The sequence below is a fragment of the Nyctereutes procyonoides genome, unplaced genomic scaffold, assembly GCF_905146905.1.
Source record: "Nyctereutes procyonoides isolate TBG_1078 unplaced genomic scaffold, NYPRO_anot_genome, whole genome shotgun sequence".
NCBI classification, from domain to species: domain Eukaryota; kingdom Metazoa; phylum Chordata; class Mammalia; order Carnivora; family Canidae; genus Nyctereutes; species Nyctereutes procyonoides.
Window position 1 is genome coordinate 52,832,088 of NW_026575126.1, and position 17,521 is coordinate 52,849,608.

General features: G+C 45.0%; 2 protein-coding genes across 2 annotated transcripts in view; one reads left to right on the forward strand and one right to left on the reverse strand.

Annotated features, from left to right (window-relative positions):
• PDILT (protein disulfide isomerase like, testis expressed) overlaps positions 1-14,605 on the reverse strand; it is a 34,168-nt gene extending 19,563 nt beyond the window's left edge. Inside the window, exons 1-2 of the mRNA XM_055341017.1 lie at positions 14,404-14,605; positions 3,157-3,363 (exon numbers count right to left, since the gene is read on the reverse strand). Of these exons, the coding sequence (XP_055196992.1) occupies positions 3,157-3,363; positions 14,404-14,605 (409 nt within the window). The remainder of the gene's footprint in view (positions 1-3,156; positions 3,364-14,403) is intronic.
• Positions 1-17,521, forward strand: part of ACSM5 (acyl-CoA synthetase medium chain family member 5) — a 256,139-nt gene that overhangs the window by 191,431 nt on the left and 47,187 nt on the right. The gene's annotated exons all lie outside the window — the stretch shown is intronic.

Here is a 17,521-nt window from a genome sequence, read left to right on the forward strand (position 1 = left end):
TTGGCTAGCTTGCTCACTAGCTCCTGTAATGTCTGGCTCGTACTAGGTGCTCAGGAAATAATTATAGGATGAATAAATGAGGTGAATAAATCATAACATAAGCTGGCTTGAAGGAACTTGATCTTGAGCCATCTTCTCTGGGATATCTGAGCTCTGTTTGCCCCTCTGAACCCATGGGACCAAGGTAAGTTTGAATCTGGCAAATAGTTTGTTTACTTGCAGATCAGTCACTGCCTCTATTGGGCAGGTGTCTCCCTGGCACTTGGCTCTGAACCAGAGGACATGGTAATAACTGAGGTGTGAACACTATGTCAATGATTGACTGGGGCTGTGGCCCCACTGCATATTTCCAAGCACAAGCTGTGAATGCATCATTAACTGAGGCCCTGAAGCTAAACTGAGTTCCCCTCCCTCCAGGGAGTCTGCCACCATCAATCCTTGGGAGACTAGAGGAGAACCAGAACTATAGCTTTGACCCAGCAAGGACTAAGCCCCACGTGTCTCCTGGAAAAGTTTTCAGAAAAGCTTGTACAGGAGACTAGTAAAGCTCTGTTGCCCCTCTTAGCTCAGGGAAGCCCTGTCAAATTGGCAGAACTCTTTAGGAAATGAGAAATTGGAAGACTGGCTCAAATTCTTTTTTTCTTTTTTTCAAGATTATTTATTTATTTATTCATGAGAGAGAGAGAGAGAGAGAGAGGCAGAGACACAGGCAGAGGAAGAAGCAGGCTCCATGCAGGGAGCCTGATATGGGACTCGATCCCGGGTCTCTAGGATCAGGCCCTGGGCTGAAGGCAGGTGCTAAATCGCTGAGCCGCCTGGGCTGCCATGGCTCAAATTCTTATAACTAGTGTTTGTTCTAAATCCAGGCCCTGGCTCCCTCCCAGCATCCCACTGCTTCTTTCCCTGGTTGGGGATAATACTGAAGACAAAGAGGGATGAGCAAGACAGAAATATGGGCTGACTCCTTACCCCAAGACTGCCTGCAGTGAGCCCTTGCAATTCTATCCCACTCAAACTCAAAAACTACTCAGGAAGAACCTAAGTGTTCCAGGCACTGCACAAGGGTCCGGAAACTAACAGTTTGATAATAATAAGAACCACATCTGCCATTTACTTTGAGTGCAGCACAACGTAGAGCAGAGATTGGTCAATGACAGCCCAAGGGCCAAATCTGACCTGCAGTTGACTTTATAAATAAAGTTTTATTGGAACCCAGTCACACCCATTTGTTTACGTAGGACTGCTTTTCTATTCCATCAGCAGAGTTTAGTAGCTGCTAAAAGAGATAGTCTGGCTTGAAAGGCCTAAAATATTATCTGGTCCTTTGCAGAAAACATTTTTTGCAATGCTTATTATTGCAAAACATTAATGCAATGCTTATTAGCTGGGGATCCTGGAGGAAGTTGTTCTACTTCTCTATGCCTCCAATTCCCGATCTGTAAAAGTACCTGCTACACTGAGTAGCTGTGATATAGGTAAAAGGGGCCAGAATAGTGCTAGAGCACAGTAAAGGGTTCAGATATGTGTCGGGGCTTGTCCCTTACAAATTTGTTTCACCTAATCTGTGACCCTAGGAGGTAGATACTGCCACCATCCCCATTTTACAGACGAGGAAAATAAAATGTGACAAGAGGAAGGAACTGTTCTTCAGGCATACGGCAAGGATTTAAAGCCAGCTGGGGTCTGCCAGTTGTGGCAACCTCTTTAGAGCACCCAGGAAAAGAAATGAGATCAACTCTTGCCCTTGTGCTCTTTCTAGACAATGAAGAACAGATATGGTTCTGTGAAATGAGGGCCTTGAGGTGAAGCACAGGTGCTGTGGGACTCCAGAGGAAGGCAGGCACCCTGATGTGGGCAAAGGAAACTGCTTAGGGGAGGCAGTGTTGCAGCTTCCTGCATGAATAGAGGAGGTCCCAGGCACCAGCTCCTACCTAAAGGGGCTCAGACAGTCTGGAAGTTGCCACATTGTCACCTTTATTCAAGAGGAGCCAGACCTCACCTCGGGGCCCCACTCTTCACTACTGTCAACCCCGCTCCCCCATTGTCCCACAAGCCTCCAGGGGAGCCATTGCACTGCCTGGTCTTGTTTGTAATCCACCCTGAGGCTGGCGCTTTTGCTGCACTTTCGCTGGCAAGTCTGGCCTGTGTCTCATGCCCCCTTGTGTCCACTCAGGGAACTGCAAGGCATCCTGTGGCACCTGCAGATGGTGGCACTCTTGGTTTCTGCAACAGGCTTATTTCAGACTTGCTAAATGCCAGACCCTGCAAAAAACTATCTCAGTTTCCTGATTCAATCATTCACACATGTATTAGGAACTTTCTACTAGCATAGTACAGGCTGTGCTGGACACATTGGCATTTGTCAGTTTCATTTTATCCATCCATCAATTTTGTACACATTTATGCATTTATGTATTTAGCATTTTTAAAAACTAGGACTACCATGTGCCGCACTGAGTCACATAATTCTTCAAGCATCCTTGACACCAAGGTAGGGCTTGAGGCATGGTAGTTTCTCAATAAAAGAGTGTTGAATAAATGAATGAACAAGTTAATGAATGAAGTGGATGATAGAAGCTAAAGTGTTTGGTAGTCACCCTGTCCCAAATCTGTCTTGTTTCATCATCTCCTACTCTCCCCTTTTTTGGCCTAGGACCCTGCTAAAATCATTCTAAAGTAGAAGATTGGGGTGGGAGATGGGATGTGGGGTTAGGAACTCACTCTCTGGTCTCTGGCAGCTTACGAACCATGCATCTCACTATCTCCCACCTCATGGTGCTTCTACGGCTCATCAACTAAGATGCAAGCTGTGGTGGAGGCAGCTATGTATTCACTAAATTTTTCCTTATGGACACAGATCAGGGCCATATTGCTCAGCCATTCAGTTGAGTGGGTCCACTTAGAATTTTGGTCAATGGAAAGAGATATGAGGTTTGCCACTCCCAAGCCTGGATCATGAACATCAGTGGCAACCCTCTGCCTTCCTGCCCCAGCTGCTGGCTAGATACAGAAAATGGCAGGGAGCTCAGAAGCCCTAAGGGAAGGCAAAGCTGCAAGTTGGAAGGAACCTGGGTCCTTGATATTATGCCACTGAAATGCTGGTGTTTGTGTTTCCATAGCTAGCACTACCTTGATTGACACACAAGCATTAGTTACCTTTGCAACTGATGGGTTCCGACCTGTTGCCTTCAAAGAACAGCTTCAACTCTGGGGCCTTCTTAACATCAAACTCCTTCTGAAGTTCCTTCTCGACTGTAATGTCCACTTTGCCAAAGCCGAGCCCATTCTTGCCTTTGCCCATGACTTCCACGGCTTTGCCCAACTCCTTAGCCAGGTTCCTGGATTGTTTGGAGGATGTGTTGTCTGAAAGAGCCAGTATAAATCAGAACTTGCTAGAGCCTCTCCCACTCCCCATCTCCCAAGGAGGAAGCTGGGTTTCTCCCACTAAGCTCCTGGGCCTTCCTCAGGCCCTGCTACAGTAGGTAAATTTTCAGCAATCTGACAGGATACAAGGCACATATTTCATGAAATTGGCCATTTTGGAGGCACTTCAGGGAACTTTGGGCTCAGCAACACTGGAAGTAATACAACTTTGGGCAACTCGTTCCAAATCTGCAAGTCTCACTTTCTTCATGGGTAAAATGAGAAAAATTTTATCGACTACCCCATAAAGTTCTCAGCCAAGTAAGACTTACTTAACAATCAGTTATACAGTGCTTATTAATTTCTAAGAGCTTTCCATGCATTGAGCCATCTAATCTTCTCAGCATTCCTATAGGGTAGGTGTGGTTATTATCTCAATTCCATAGATGAGAAAACTGATGGGAAGTAAAATGTCCTACTTGCCCAGGGCTATGTGGCAGTGAGACATATAGCCAGGATCTGGAAGTACTCAATCGCCTCTCTAACCAACACTGGGTGTGTCAAACCCTCAGCATAGTGCCTGGCACATGATAAGGACCGCTGTTATTATTATTATTGTACAATTTCTGTGGTCAGAAGTTAGAGGAGAAAAGAATGAGGGAGCATGCGTGCCATCTGGTGGAAAGTCCCGGAGTTACAGGCCACAGTGAGCCCTTCCAGTTGCCCTGTGGTTGCTTGTAATACATCAGGGGACTCTTAGTCTCAAATAAGGAAGTCAGGTGTGAGAAGAGGTTACAATGCTCCCCCACCTTCTCAGAGTCTTCCCCTTGGGGTAAGTGGTGTCTAAGAGACCTCACACTCTGGATTAGGATTCCTTGGCCCCTCCTATTCCTGGGCTGCAGGGTGGGGGTTAGGAGTAGGGAGCCTCTTTCTGGAAAACCTCAGGGAGCTGGCATGGAATTCTGGCCCCTAGCAGGCCTTCCTGGCCTAAATGAGAGAGGACTAAAAGGTGCTCACGTTTGCCTTCCTTTTTCCTGATAACCCTGAGAGATTGCAGGACCCTCCCTGCCTTGATGTCTGCGGCAGGTGGACTGAGCCAGGGCAAGGGGTCATTGATTTCTTCTCAAGCCAGAATACATTGTGTCAGTCCCCATCCTTCTCCTCTGTCCATCTGGAGCACACCTGGAGAAAGTGCAAATCACCTCCACTGCCTGGGCAACTTCCAAGTCCAACAGAGAGGGCTTTTGTAAAGCAAAACCCAGAGAGCCAGCTCCAGGACAACTGGCACATGCCCCACCAGTCAGTCAGCACACCTGTTCCTGCGATGGAACACGAAAGTGAATGATTGTTTTCATTAAATTCCCAATCAATGCATAGGAAATGCTACTTTTTGCCTCTCCACTGCCTGCTTTGTCACCATCATTGTCTTTGATACCCCCCATCCATCACCAGCAGGCGCTGGCCTATTGCCAGCTGCTCTAGCCCTCAGGCCTCATCCCTTGGCTTCCTTGTGGATTTAATCCTGCCTGGCTCAGGGTTGCTGGTTGACATTGTGTCCAAAGCAGAGTCCCTAAGGCAAGCAGCAGAGAGCAAGAAAAACACATGGAATGATCGTCCAAATGGTGGAACTTTTAGAGCTTCCACACACAATCCAGTGCTCCTGAGTAGCTAGAATGAAAGTGAGAGAAATAGGCTGTGACAACGGGAATGCTGGGATCCTAAAGCTAGCTGGATAGGATCTAACAATAACAGTAATTGAGATTTATCCATCCATCCATCCATCCATCCAATCATTCATAATTCATTCAACAAATCTTTTCTGGAATCTACCATGTGCCAGACACTACTCTAGGTATTGGGGATTTAACAATCAACAGATCAACATCCCTGCTATTGTTGGAGAAGGCAGAAAATAAATAAGTAAAATATATACTATATAAGATGCTAAGTGCTATGGAGACAAAAGAAGCAGAGCTGGAGGCTAGGAGTGTTAGGAGGATTGAGTTTAAGTAGGGAGGCCAAAGGAGGCCTCACGGAGAAGAAACATTTTAATAAAGACTGAAGGAGGTGAGGGAGATGGAGGGACAGAGGCTATGTGGATATCTGGGGGGAGAGAGTTTCCAGGCACTTACGGTTTCCATAAGTGTAAAGGCCCTGAGGTGGGAGTATGTGCAGCATGTTTGAGGAATGACAACAAGTCCATTTGGCCTGAAGCAGAATGAGGGACCTGGGGGTCAGACAATGTAGGGCCTTACTGGCCACTAATAGATTTTGGCTCCTCTCTCTGAGGGTTGTAAAAAGATACTGGAGGCAGTATCTTTGGGGCAGAATTAGATATGATCCTACTTACTTTGTACCTGGACTGTACTTAATGTTATATGAACACTAGAGTAAAAGGGAAAAATAGTGGATCCAGGGAGACCAGTTGGAGGCCTCTGTACTAATCCAGGTGATAGTACTGGCAGTGGAAGGAGTGGGAAGTGGTCAGAGTCTGAGGGATTTTGGAGGAGATGAAAGGTGATAGATTGGATAGATGGGAGGAGATGATAGATTAGATGTGAAGTATGAGTGAATGAGAGGAGTCAAGGATGACTGAGATTTTGACCAAAGCAGCCAGATGGCTGATGATGATGATGACGGTGATGATGGTGATGGTGACAGTAATGATACAAGGTAACAACAATGGCAAGTTATTGAGCACTTACTGTGCCAACCATGTTGTGAAGTGTTACCTGCATTATCCTTGTTAATCCTTGAAACAACCTCTGAGTTACCTATCATTCCAGGTGAGGAATGTTACAGACAAGAAACAGAAGCCCAGGACACCTGGGTGGCTCAGTCGTTAAGCATTTGCCTTTGGCTCAGGTCATGATGCCGGGGTCCTGGGACTGAGCCCCATGTTGTGTTCTCTGCTAAGTGGGGAATCTGCTTCTCCCTCTCTCCGCCCCCCCACTCATGCTCTCTTGCTATCTCTCTCTCAAATAAATAAATAAAATCTTAAAGAAAAAGAAACAGAAGCCAGAGGTCTTACAGCTAGTATGTGGTTAGGCTAAGACTCAATTCCAAGGCTGTCTGACCCCCAGATTCAGGCTCTGATGGACCACATGGGTAAGTTGGTCTAAAAAAGTTTCCTTTTTTCCTGGAGGGGAGAGATGGGGTGGGTTTTCCGTCTCCCCTGCTCTGGGTGGTTTCCGTCAGAATAGGGAGAATCTGTAGAGACAAATCCACTCTTTATGATTTTCAGTCCTGCTTTCTGGTTTCTTTTTAAAACTTACAAATCGGTTTTAACTCTGGGGCTCTGCAAACCAAGTCTGTAAAGGTGGAATGAATGTATACACCTCTGAGGTCTTGGTACCTACGTCCTGCCCTGGCCAACTGGAAATGCCAGCTTGATTGGGGTATGGGAACAATTCTGATGTACATTGTTGCTTGGGCAGAGTGGAGCCCAGTGGGCTGTGGATGGGCAGGGAGTCCTCTGCTGGGAGGCTGAGAGCTCCTGCAAGGACAGCCATCTGTGGGTCCTAAGATGTGCAAAGTTCTGGCACAGAAGTGCCCCCAAAATATTAACCATTATGATGATATAGGTGGAGAACACTTAATCTTGCCCTGAAATCATCATCTAACCTGCTCCCAGAATTCTTGCCTCTCTGCTTTAGAGGTACTTCTTAAATGACCCTAGAGACAGCTCTTGATAAACCTCACTTTGACTTCTCCCCATTAAAGGTAGCTTACCCTTTTCTCCTTGCCACACTCATGCACAGCATTATGGGCTCATTTCAGTCATTCATTCTTTCAGCATCTCATGCAGGCCTACTAAGCACAATGCCAGATGTTAGTAATCAAGAGATGAATGAGATTTGGCCCTGGTCCCCCTCCATGGAGCCCACAAATTTGAAAGCAGTTTCAATACAGTGTGATGAACTGATGAACTGAAGTGTACAGAGGGTTGCGTTAGCATGGGAGGACCTGCTAGCTAGTGTAAGTGGGAGTAAGGGTGGACACAGCCTCCTGACAAAGTGGCTTCATAAGTTTAAACCTCACAATCCAGGTGAGGAAGTGTAGGAAGGACACTATGGGCAGAGGAAATTTTAAGTGCAAAGGCCCTGAGGCTGAAGCCAGTGTGGCCTATCACAACCACAAACTACTCAGGAGCTAAAGCATAGCTCTCAAATAAAGTGGGGAAGTTGGCTGAAGCTAGACCCAGTGGAGGACACTGTAGCCATGTTAAGGAGTTTGGGGTCTTAGAGAATCACTGAGGATTTTTAATCAGGAAGTAACCTGATCAGACTTGGCATTTTAGAAAAAAATATCTCTGTGTGCACTATAGGGACAGCATCAGAGGAAGTGGGCAGATGATCTAGGAGGTGCTATAGTATTTCAGGTAGGGAACACTGGCCAGAACAAAGGCAGTGGTAAGCGGGTGGGAAAACTGAAGATTGCAGAGGGCTTAAGGAGGTGGTGTCAAAAGAACCTGGTGATGAGTTGGATGGGAGAACAGAGAGTCAAGAATGATCTTGAGATTTCTAATTTTGACACTGGGTAGACAGAAGTGCTGTAAGCTAAGGCAGGGCATGAGAAAAAGCAAGTTGTAGGGAGCAAACTAAAAGTGCTGAGTGCTGTTTAAAATACATATGGCATTTGAGACATGCCAAGTCAGGAACATGCAAGAGAAAAGTCCTACTGGTCATTGGCTCTTGAGCCTGGAGCCCTCAGAGAGCTAAGAAAGTGGGCAGCAGCTAAGGATTTGAGAGAGGTACTATGCAGCATGTCCTTGGGACAATATTGGAAAAATTGTTTTTTGTAAAGAGCCTATTTATTCCTGGGGGGAGGAGGGGAGAAAAAACGTTTATAACGCTTTCCCCAACTGATTAGTTTTTCCAAAGGTCACTTTAGAAGGCCTGCCAGTTTTTGAGAACTTATTTTGATTTCAGTTGTGTATTGGAAGAAATCAGATATTCAAATGTAATGAGCCTGAGTGTCTCCTTTAGATAACAAAATCTCTGTTGGTGCTTAGTGTTGAAATATGGGCTAGTGGGAATGCTTTAAATTTTAAGTATTCGAATTGGTTGTCATTGAATGTCATTAAAGAATGTAAAATTGAGGGCAGCCCTGATGGCTCAGTGGTTTAGCGCAGCCTCCAGCTCAGGGCCTGATCCTGGAGCTCCAGGATCAAGTCCCATGTCAGGCTCCCTGCATGGAGCCTGCTTCTCCCTCTGCCAGTGTCTCTGTCTCTCTCTGTGTGTGTGTCTCTCTCTCTCCCTCTCTCTCTCGAATAAATAAATAAAATCTTAAAAAACACAAAAGAATGTAAAATTGATTGGATCTCTCTGTAGCCCCAGGTTCAGTGTCAATCCCTGAGTTATAAGATGTCAGTTAAAGCCCCCAAAGAGCCATGGATTTCCCCCCTTTTGCCCTAATTAAAACAGAGCAGCCACTGGGCAGAGATTTGCATTCTCATGTGGGGAGTATAGGTTCTTCCTTCTTGTCTACCTGCTGCATCATTTTTGGAAGGGTAAATGTGCATTGTGTCATGCAAAGTGTATGGCTCTAATTCCTTCAACATTGAGGGTCCAAGATCAGGGATTAGGACCACAGCAAAAAAGAGAAGATGGATATCCTTCTTGGATATCTGACCTGGGCAAACCATTAGCTTACAATTCTTTTTTTTTTTTATTTTTTTAAAGATTTTATTTATTTATTTATTCATGAGAGACACACACACACGAGAGAGAGAGAGAGAGAGAGAGAGAGACAGAGACAGAGACAGAGACAGAGACACAGGCAGGAGAAGCAGGCTCCATGCAGGGAGCCTGATGTGGGACTTGATCGCGAGTCTCCAGGATCACACCCTGGGCTACAGGCGGCACTAAACCGCACTGCCACCTAGGCTGTCCTATCTTAAGATTCTATAGCAGGCAGAGTAGAGCTGCAGGATTCTCAGCTCTTCCCCTAAGAAACCATGAAACAGATTCGTAAGTGGTGGCCCCTGTCCTAGCGTGGATGAGGGACATGTAGAATCAGCAAGAGGAGTCAATCAGCAAAGTAGAAACACCTGCCCTGCTCACAGGCTTGTGTAAAGAGAATGTCCCAAACCAGATCACCCCCCCACACACACAAGGTCTTGTTTCATAGGCTTGAAGGCAAATCCAGCATGCACCCTGGTACAATGAAAGAAACCATTAACAGACTGGGCTAGATGGAGATCAGAAGCTTGGAACTATTTTGATGGAATTCTATGTATCAGGCATGCTCTATATTGGATGGAAGCAAAAATGACCCAATCGGATTTTCCCTTCTGGGAACTATCAAGGTTAAAGGCACAAAAAGAATGTTTGTTCCATGTTGTATGAAGTGACTGCACAAGCCAGCTGAGGAGGCTCTGGGACCCAGGGCAACCACATTGTTGAAGACTTGATTTTCAGACAAGGGGACACAGACTCATGCTGTAGTGGTGAGGCAAGGAGTGTGACTGTGTGGGGTTGGCTGGGCAGGGATGTGACAAACTGACAGAATGTTTTCAGGTTAAAAGGGAAAATCATGACTCAGTTCCAGCCAGTTGTTACATTGCAAGAATGTGGGCCTGTGCCTCTAGATCTTCTGTTTCTTCAAAAGCAGATGTAAATTCCCCTTTAACTGTGAAATGTTTCCATTTTTAAAACACTGTGTGGCCCAAACATAACCCACCTGCTGGCCATCTTCAATCCATGGACTGCCTGTTACATCCTTGATTTCAGTGTTATGGGAAAGAAGAGGAGGCATAAAGAACTGAGAAGTGAGCCAGAGAGATCAAAGGAAACCAGACGAGAATGGGCAGAGGGTCTCAGGTTGGGGGTGCAGAGAGATCAAGGAAGGCGAGGACTGACAAGTGCCTATTGGATTTGGGAACCTAGTGTCCTTGGAACATTAACCTGAGCAAACAGTCCATAAAGTCAACCCATTGCAGGAAACAATTGTTGACATTCCTGCCCAGAAAAGAAACCTATTTCTGTTGGCTCAGTGTCTGGAAGAGCTCACACCACCTGGCTGCCTTTCAGCCACCTCAGCTTTAGGTTGTGTTAGAATCAAAGGCCGTTTCTAGGCTTCTATGAGGTACAGTGTGATTAAGGCAGATAATGCCATGTGTTCCCCAAACCCTGTTTCTTTTTCCTCTTCATTTACACTGCTGGACTTCATTTCCCAGCCTCTCTTATAGAGCTGTGGCCAATGAAACATGGGCAGAAGTGGTGTTACACATGCTTCTTTACCCTATAATGTCCATGTGACTCAACTGTGACTCTTACCCAGTAGGTCTAGAGCAAGGCCTGGTATTTTGCAATCCCAATGAGCTTTTAAGTGATGCTGGCACTGCTGGTCCACAGACCACACTTCAGGTAACACTGATGTGAATGCACCATTCCCAGGGCTGGCCTGGCCCAGAAGCATGTCCTCTATCTTTCAATCCATTTGCTGGCTGGAGGCAGAGGACTCAGTGGAGTACTCTAGGCCTTAGGGAATGCTTGAGTCACTTGATGGAAGGAGACTGGGTGCCTGAATGACTATATGGAGCAAAGCTCCTCTGCAGACCTGCCTGAGACTAAGATTTAAGAAATCAACCTTTACAAACTTAGATTTGGGAGTTTGTATAGCACTTACTTCCCCTAACACAGTAATCTTTAAAATATGTAATAAAAAAATAAAAATATATATATATATAATCAAAATCAGAATGATGAGGGGCACCCAGGTGGCTCAGTTGGTTAAAAGTCTGACTCTTGATTTCGGTTCAGGTCATGATCTCAGAATCGTGAGGCTAAGCCCCACCTTGGGCTACATGCTGGGCATGGAATCTGCCTAGGATTCTCTATCTCCTTCTGCTCCTCCTCCTGCTTGCTCATGCTCTCTCTACATATATATATATATATATATATATATATATATATATATATATATATTTTAAAGATTTTATTTGTTTATAGACAGAGAGAGAGAGAGAGACAGGCAGAGGGAGAGGGAGAAGCAGGCTCCGTGCGGGGAGCCCGACGCGGGACTCGATCCCGGGCCTCCAGGATCACACCCCAGGCTGCAGGCGGCGCCAAAGAGCTACGCCACCGGGGCTGCCCTACATATATTTTTTTAAAAATCGGAACAATGAAAGCATTTGGGTGCAAAAGTGGACAATCAATCTTTGAATTTATTTCATTATAGGACTTCATTCATCTACCATTAAAAATAGAACTATAATATGCAAAAAAACAATAAGATATTTGGCACCTTTAAGTTAGCCTACAACCTTGAATCTTGTGGCAAATGCTATGAATCAACCATTCCCAACCTCTTTGCCCCCTGGACCATAGAGATAGAGACCTGAAACATTCACCATTTCAGATGCCTCCGTTGGGAACAGCCATGGCCTCATTCTAGCCATGGAATGTTCTCTAACACAGAACAGAAGTCACTGGTGGGGCTTCTGGAAAAGTTTTGGGTTTTTTTCAAGGGATATATACTTGGCTGACACATATTTTGTCCTTTTACTATTTGCCTGTCCCTCCTTTTCCCTAGAAAAATGCACAATACAATGCAAGAGGTGCCCAGCCATCTTGTGACCATGAGCTACAACATGTCAGGTGTTATGGAGCAAGAAGACAGAAGGAGCCTGTGTCCTTGACACCATAAAGCTGCTTGGACAGCCATTGACTGCCTATCCCTGGTCTACATATGAGTACAGGAGATAAATCTTGGATTTAAGTCATGATTAGCAGATTCTTTATTCCTTAAAGTTGAACTCAGTCCTAATCGATAGAAAGTTTATGATCGGTTTTGTGCCCCAGGGCCACAGGAGGATCAGGACTCATTTACTGAGTCTAAGTGCCAGATCCTTCATAGATACTCTCAGTCAACCCCATTATGACTCCACCACTTATCTTATTCCTACTCTGGAGATGAAAGCGAGACACAAAGACCCAAAGCCACAAGTCTAGGTCATAGCAGTATTGGGTGTCACACTCAGGCTTGCCTGCTCCCAAACCCATGGACTTTACCCCAAACTTTGACATCATTTACAGACTTTAAAAGTGTATGGGTGATTCAAGTTTAAAAAAAAAACACTTTAGGGGATCCCTGGGTGGCTCAGCGGTTTGGTGCCTGCCTTTGGCCCAGGGCACGATCCTGGAGACCCAGGATCAAATCCCACATCGGGCTCCCGGTGCATGGAGCCTGCTTCTCCCTCTGCCTGTGTCTCTGCTTCCCTCTCTGCATCTCTCATGAATAAATAAATTAAAAAAAAAGAAACACTTTAGGATTTACCAGCACTTGGCATGTGGTCTTTGATAATTATTGATATCAACAATGATAGATTTCCAGAGTGCTTACTCCACTGCTCTGGCTAAAGATTGCCCATCACTGGCCGTCACTGGGTGGCCAAATAGCAAAGATTTCTCTCACTTCAGGCCAAACTTCAAGGTTCAAGATGCATTTGCATTGGCATGGAGACCTGTGTGCATTCTTGGATACAAGGATGCAGGATCCAAGCCCGAGGAGGCTTCTCAGCTGGTTTGCCGCCAGAAGAACCATTTCTAAGGACAAGTCCAAGCTATCATTTTCCATAAGGCCCCCAATGTATACAATTTAGACTATCCTAATGGCATGAATATTGTTGTAAAGAGTTTCTCATATTTTGTGGCATTCCTGGCTTCCACTACAAAGTCTTTGAGAGCAGAAACCAAGGCCCCTGTTTTCTGGGGCTCCCATAGGGTCCGTCCAAGGCCTGGCACTGAGCAGAGCTGAGTAAAAGTGGGGTGAATCAGGATGCAGTCATAACAGTTTCAGCCCAATGAATGCTCCCTAGGCACTAATGACTGCATATTTGAGCCCATTTTCATCACAACAACCTGCAAGGGAAAAATCATTAATGCTTTTGTGCAGATGGGAGGAATCTAATGATGATGATAAAGAGGATGACAGCCAATACATTCTTAAGCTCTTATCATGCACCAGGCACTGTGCTAAGCACCCCAGGAATTATATCGTATTATCAAATTCTCCATTTCACATCCAAGTAAAGAGAGGCTCAGAGTGATCAAGGTCACCTGCTCAAGGCCACATGGCCAATAAGTGACAGAGCCCAGCATTTGAGCCAAGGGCCATGAACCTCTAAAGCTGAACTTCATCCCAGTAAATGCATTGGTCAGACTGGAGAGAACAGGAAGCCCGTGAGGGGTCAGGGTTCAAGGAGAGAAAACTGACAGAGAGGAGAAAAGGCCACCAGAGCAACAACCAAGAAGAAGGGAGGAGAATACGAGGGGAGGGGTGCATGGAAAGGGGCAGAAACCAAGAAGGGGCCGCACCCACCCTGCCCCGCCTTGCCTAGCTCTGGAAGCTCAGGCCCTGCTTGGCCTCCAGGCCTGCTAGTCAGGTCAGATACATCCTGGAAGCAGGTCTTGGGGACTGACATAGCCAGACACTTCCCAGAAAAGGCTCCACAGGATTCTAGAATCTGGTGTTCTCATCTGCCTTCTGCACCCTTGCAATCCTTGCAAGTGGGAGCAGGTGTAGTACAGGGTCTGTGGTTCCCACTTGTGAGCAGGTTTCAGATACACATGGTGATCTGTAAATCTTTGCTCAAGAGCTTGCCTGTACCTGCCATCATTTATTGTTCTCTGGTTGTGTTCCAGCTACTTGACATACTATCTCATCTAACCTTTACAGCAATCCAGTATGGTCATGATGCTCATGCCCATTTTACAAAGAGGAAAGTTGAGTTTCAGAATGTAAAGATACCTAAGAATAAATCTTGGCTTTTTACCTTTAGTGAGATTGAGGAGCAACATATAAATCAAGACTAAAGTGGAAACGTAGTATCTTGCAAATTGTTTAACCTCCCTGGACCTCAGGATTCTCATCTGGAAATTGGGAATGATAGTATATACATATTATTTTTAAGTATGTTAATAACATGTGTTCTTGTGTGGTTAGCAATATATAAAACTCCTCTGGCTACCAGGAGCAAGGAGGCAGATCTTGTCCCCTCCCATCACCTGCCACCCAGGAGTCAGGGATACTCACGGAAAAGCACCATGAGGAAACGAGTCTGGTTCAGCATCTGGATTAGGCCAGGAGGTGTTAGCACTAACAGGTTGCCTTCCTCCACAATATGCAAGGGCTGGGATATGTTGATGCTGGCTTCCCTAAAATCCTCCTCTGGCAAGCCCTGGACAGTGGAGACACAAATGGCCACTAGCAGCAGGGCCATCCATAGCAGCTTCATGGCTGTCCTTCAGGGGTACAAAGAACAGGAGCCCTTATCAACACCGGTGGCAGGGCACCATGTTATTACTCCATTCCCCACCCTTCCCTGCCCAGCCAGTTTATGTACAGAGAACATGGCCTGAGCAGACCCACGGCCTCCCGAGCAGTGCCCACAGCTTGGCAGGGCACTGGAAGAGGCAAAGTGTTAGCTTACCCTCAGCCCCTGTGTAAACTGCACAGGGATAGCTCAAAGCAGGGCCCCACTCAGAGCAACAAGAATCCTATTCACTGGCCAGCCACTTGAGCCCATGGGCTCCCCCAGACAATAGGTGAGACTTTTGCAGAGATGAGTCCCAATCCAAAGTCCTAGGGTGAGCCTTTGGGCCTCAGAGATAACTGGTCCAATTCTCCATCACAGCCTCTGCTTCATGCTCCTCCAGCTCCTGCTTGAATGCCCCTTATGATGGGACAATCACTTCCCATTCACATCCCCATTTGATACTTGAAAAAATTTTCTCAATAGTAAATATTTCTTTTAAAACTTATAAGTAAAAAAAAACCTTATAAGTAACATTTGTAAAAATTCCAAACAATATAATAAAAATATGTTAAGTACAAAATAAAATCTCTCATAATCCTCTTTCTGAAGAAGCTACTATTAACAGTTTGAAATGAATTCTTATACATATTGAAAATTCCTATATACGCACATTCAAACGTACAATTTTAAGCATAAATGGGGTCAGCTAATGCATACTGTTCAGTGTTCTGATTTTCTTAATAATATGAAATATATCACGTATATCCTATAAAAGTATAAAAATACATTTTAGATTTATGGCATGATTTCCTTTCCTAATTCTTTCCTTTTTTTTCTTCCTTCCTTTCTCTCTTTTTTGTCTTCTCTTTTTTCTTTTTCCTTTTTTTTTTTTTTTTTTTTTTTACTATTTTTAATTGTTAGAATGGTCTGGGTCAGAAGCTGCCCTTCTGTAAGCTCCACTTTCCCTAATTATGTCTTCTTTAACAATTTAGAGCATAGAATCACATCCTCAGATCTTCATAAGTACTCCTCGGGCATAGAGCTGTTTCTCTGTGTGGCATAGACTACATGAGTGTCTTAAATAAGAAGACCGATAGCAGTATATTCTAGGTCACACCTTCAGATTAAATTTATAGGGATCTTAACTTCTTTGTTGACTGCTGTAGTCCTAGCACTTGGCATTTATGGTAAGAAAATGAATGAGTGACACAAATAAATACATGAAGGAATGAATAAACACTTGGTATTTGCCAAATATGTTTGTCAAACTACCTGAAGTTTCTAAAAATTGACCTAATGTAAATTTTTTTGCCTAAAATATAGAGAATTGTGACCAATTCTGGCACTAAAATTTATAAGTATTTATAGCTAAATGTGCTTCTCATGTGCCAGGCACTGGTCTAGTGCTTTTCATACCATCACATCTCTTATGACAAATTATGAGGTAGGAATAGTACTATTGTACCCCTCATTTAATGAGTATAAAATAAGGCACTGAGAGGTTAAATCATTTGCCCAGCGTCACACAGCTAATAAAGAGGCTACATTTATTTATTTATTTATTTATTTATTTATTTATTTATTTATAAAATTCTTTATTTGAGCTCAATTTAGTTAACATATAGTGTTTTATAGTTTTGGAGGTAGAATTTAGTGATTCATCAGTTGCATATAATACCCAGTGCTCATTGCATCACATGTCCTCTTTATGCCCATCACCCAGTTATCCCATCCCTCACCTCCCTTCCCTCTAGCAACCCTCAGTTTGTTTCCTAGAGTTCAGTGTCTCCTTTGTTCTGCCTTGGGTGAATCCTTTCAATGCCTGGGCCACCAGCTTCCACCCGATCATCGCCCCACGTTTGGGGGCAGGCAACCTAGTTACAGAATCCATGCCCCTAACCACAATGATGTAGTGCCTCTCTAGTGCCCACTGCAAAACGGATGCAGTGAACAGGGGCGCCTGGGTTGCAAAATCGGTTAAGCGTCTGAGTGTTGGTTTTAGCTCAGGTCATGATCTCATGTGTCAGGAGACTGAGTCCCACATGGGGCTCCAAACTCAGTGCAGAGTCTGCTTGTCCCTCTCTCTTTCCCTTTGCCCCTACCCCCAACCCCTCCCCCTGCTCTCATGTGAGAGCTCTCTAAAATAAATAAATAAAACATTCTTTTAAAAAATGGATGCTGTAAACAATATTTTGAGACATTAGCAGAGCCCCTCCCCACCCCCCACCCTGATACCCTCTACTCTCCATCATCCAATTGAGTTCTGCCTCAGGAGGGGTCGGGTGAGGCTGCAACAGAGAACAGAATCAGATTTTTGATTAGGGGTTGCAAAACAGGTTTTTGAAACTGATAGCAGGGACCAGGCACTCCTGTTTCCTTCGGAAACTTCTTTTATCTCTACCCCCACCAAGATATATGTTAGCAATCATCTCCCTAGCATATGAGTTACCAATATACATCTGAAGGGTCTCATGACTGAGGCTTTACTAGATAGTAATAAATGATCTTTTCCTAACAATAGCTAGCCCCCTCAAGGTCCTGGGGACCTTGCTTCCAAGATTCCTTAGAGACATAGGCTGTCCCTAACCTTCTCCCAACTTGAAAAGTATATAATTGACCACCCCTCCTGACCCCAGTGCAGTTCTTTCTGCCCCACAGGTCCTGTCCCCATGCTTTAATAAAAACACCTTTTTGCATCAAAGACATCTCAAGAATTCTTTCTTGGCTGTCGGTTCCAAACCCCAACATTTCCTACATCAGTAGGTATAATTATGATGCCGCCTTCATGAAGGTGGAGATTGCTACAAGACCAGCTAGCAGGTAGATGAAGGAGCACATGGGCTCAGGTACACCTAAGCTCAATGTCTGTGGTCTAAACTGGGGTTCAGGAAACTG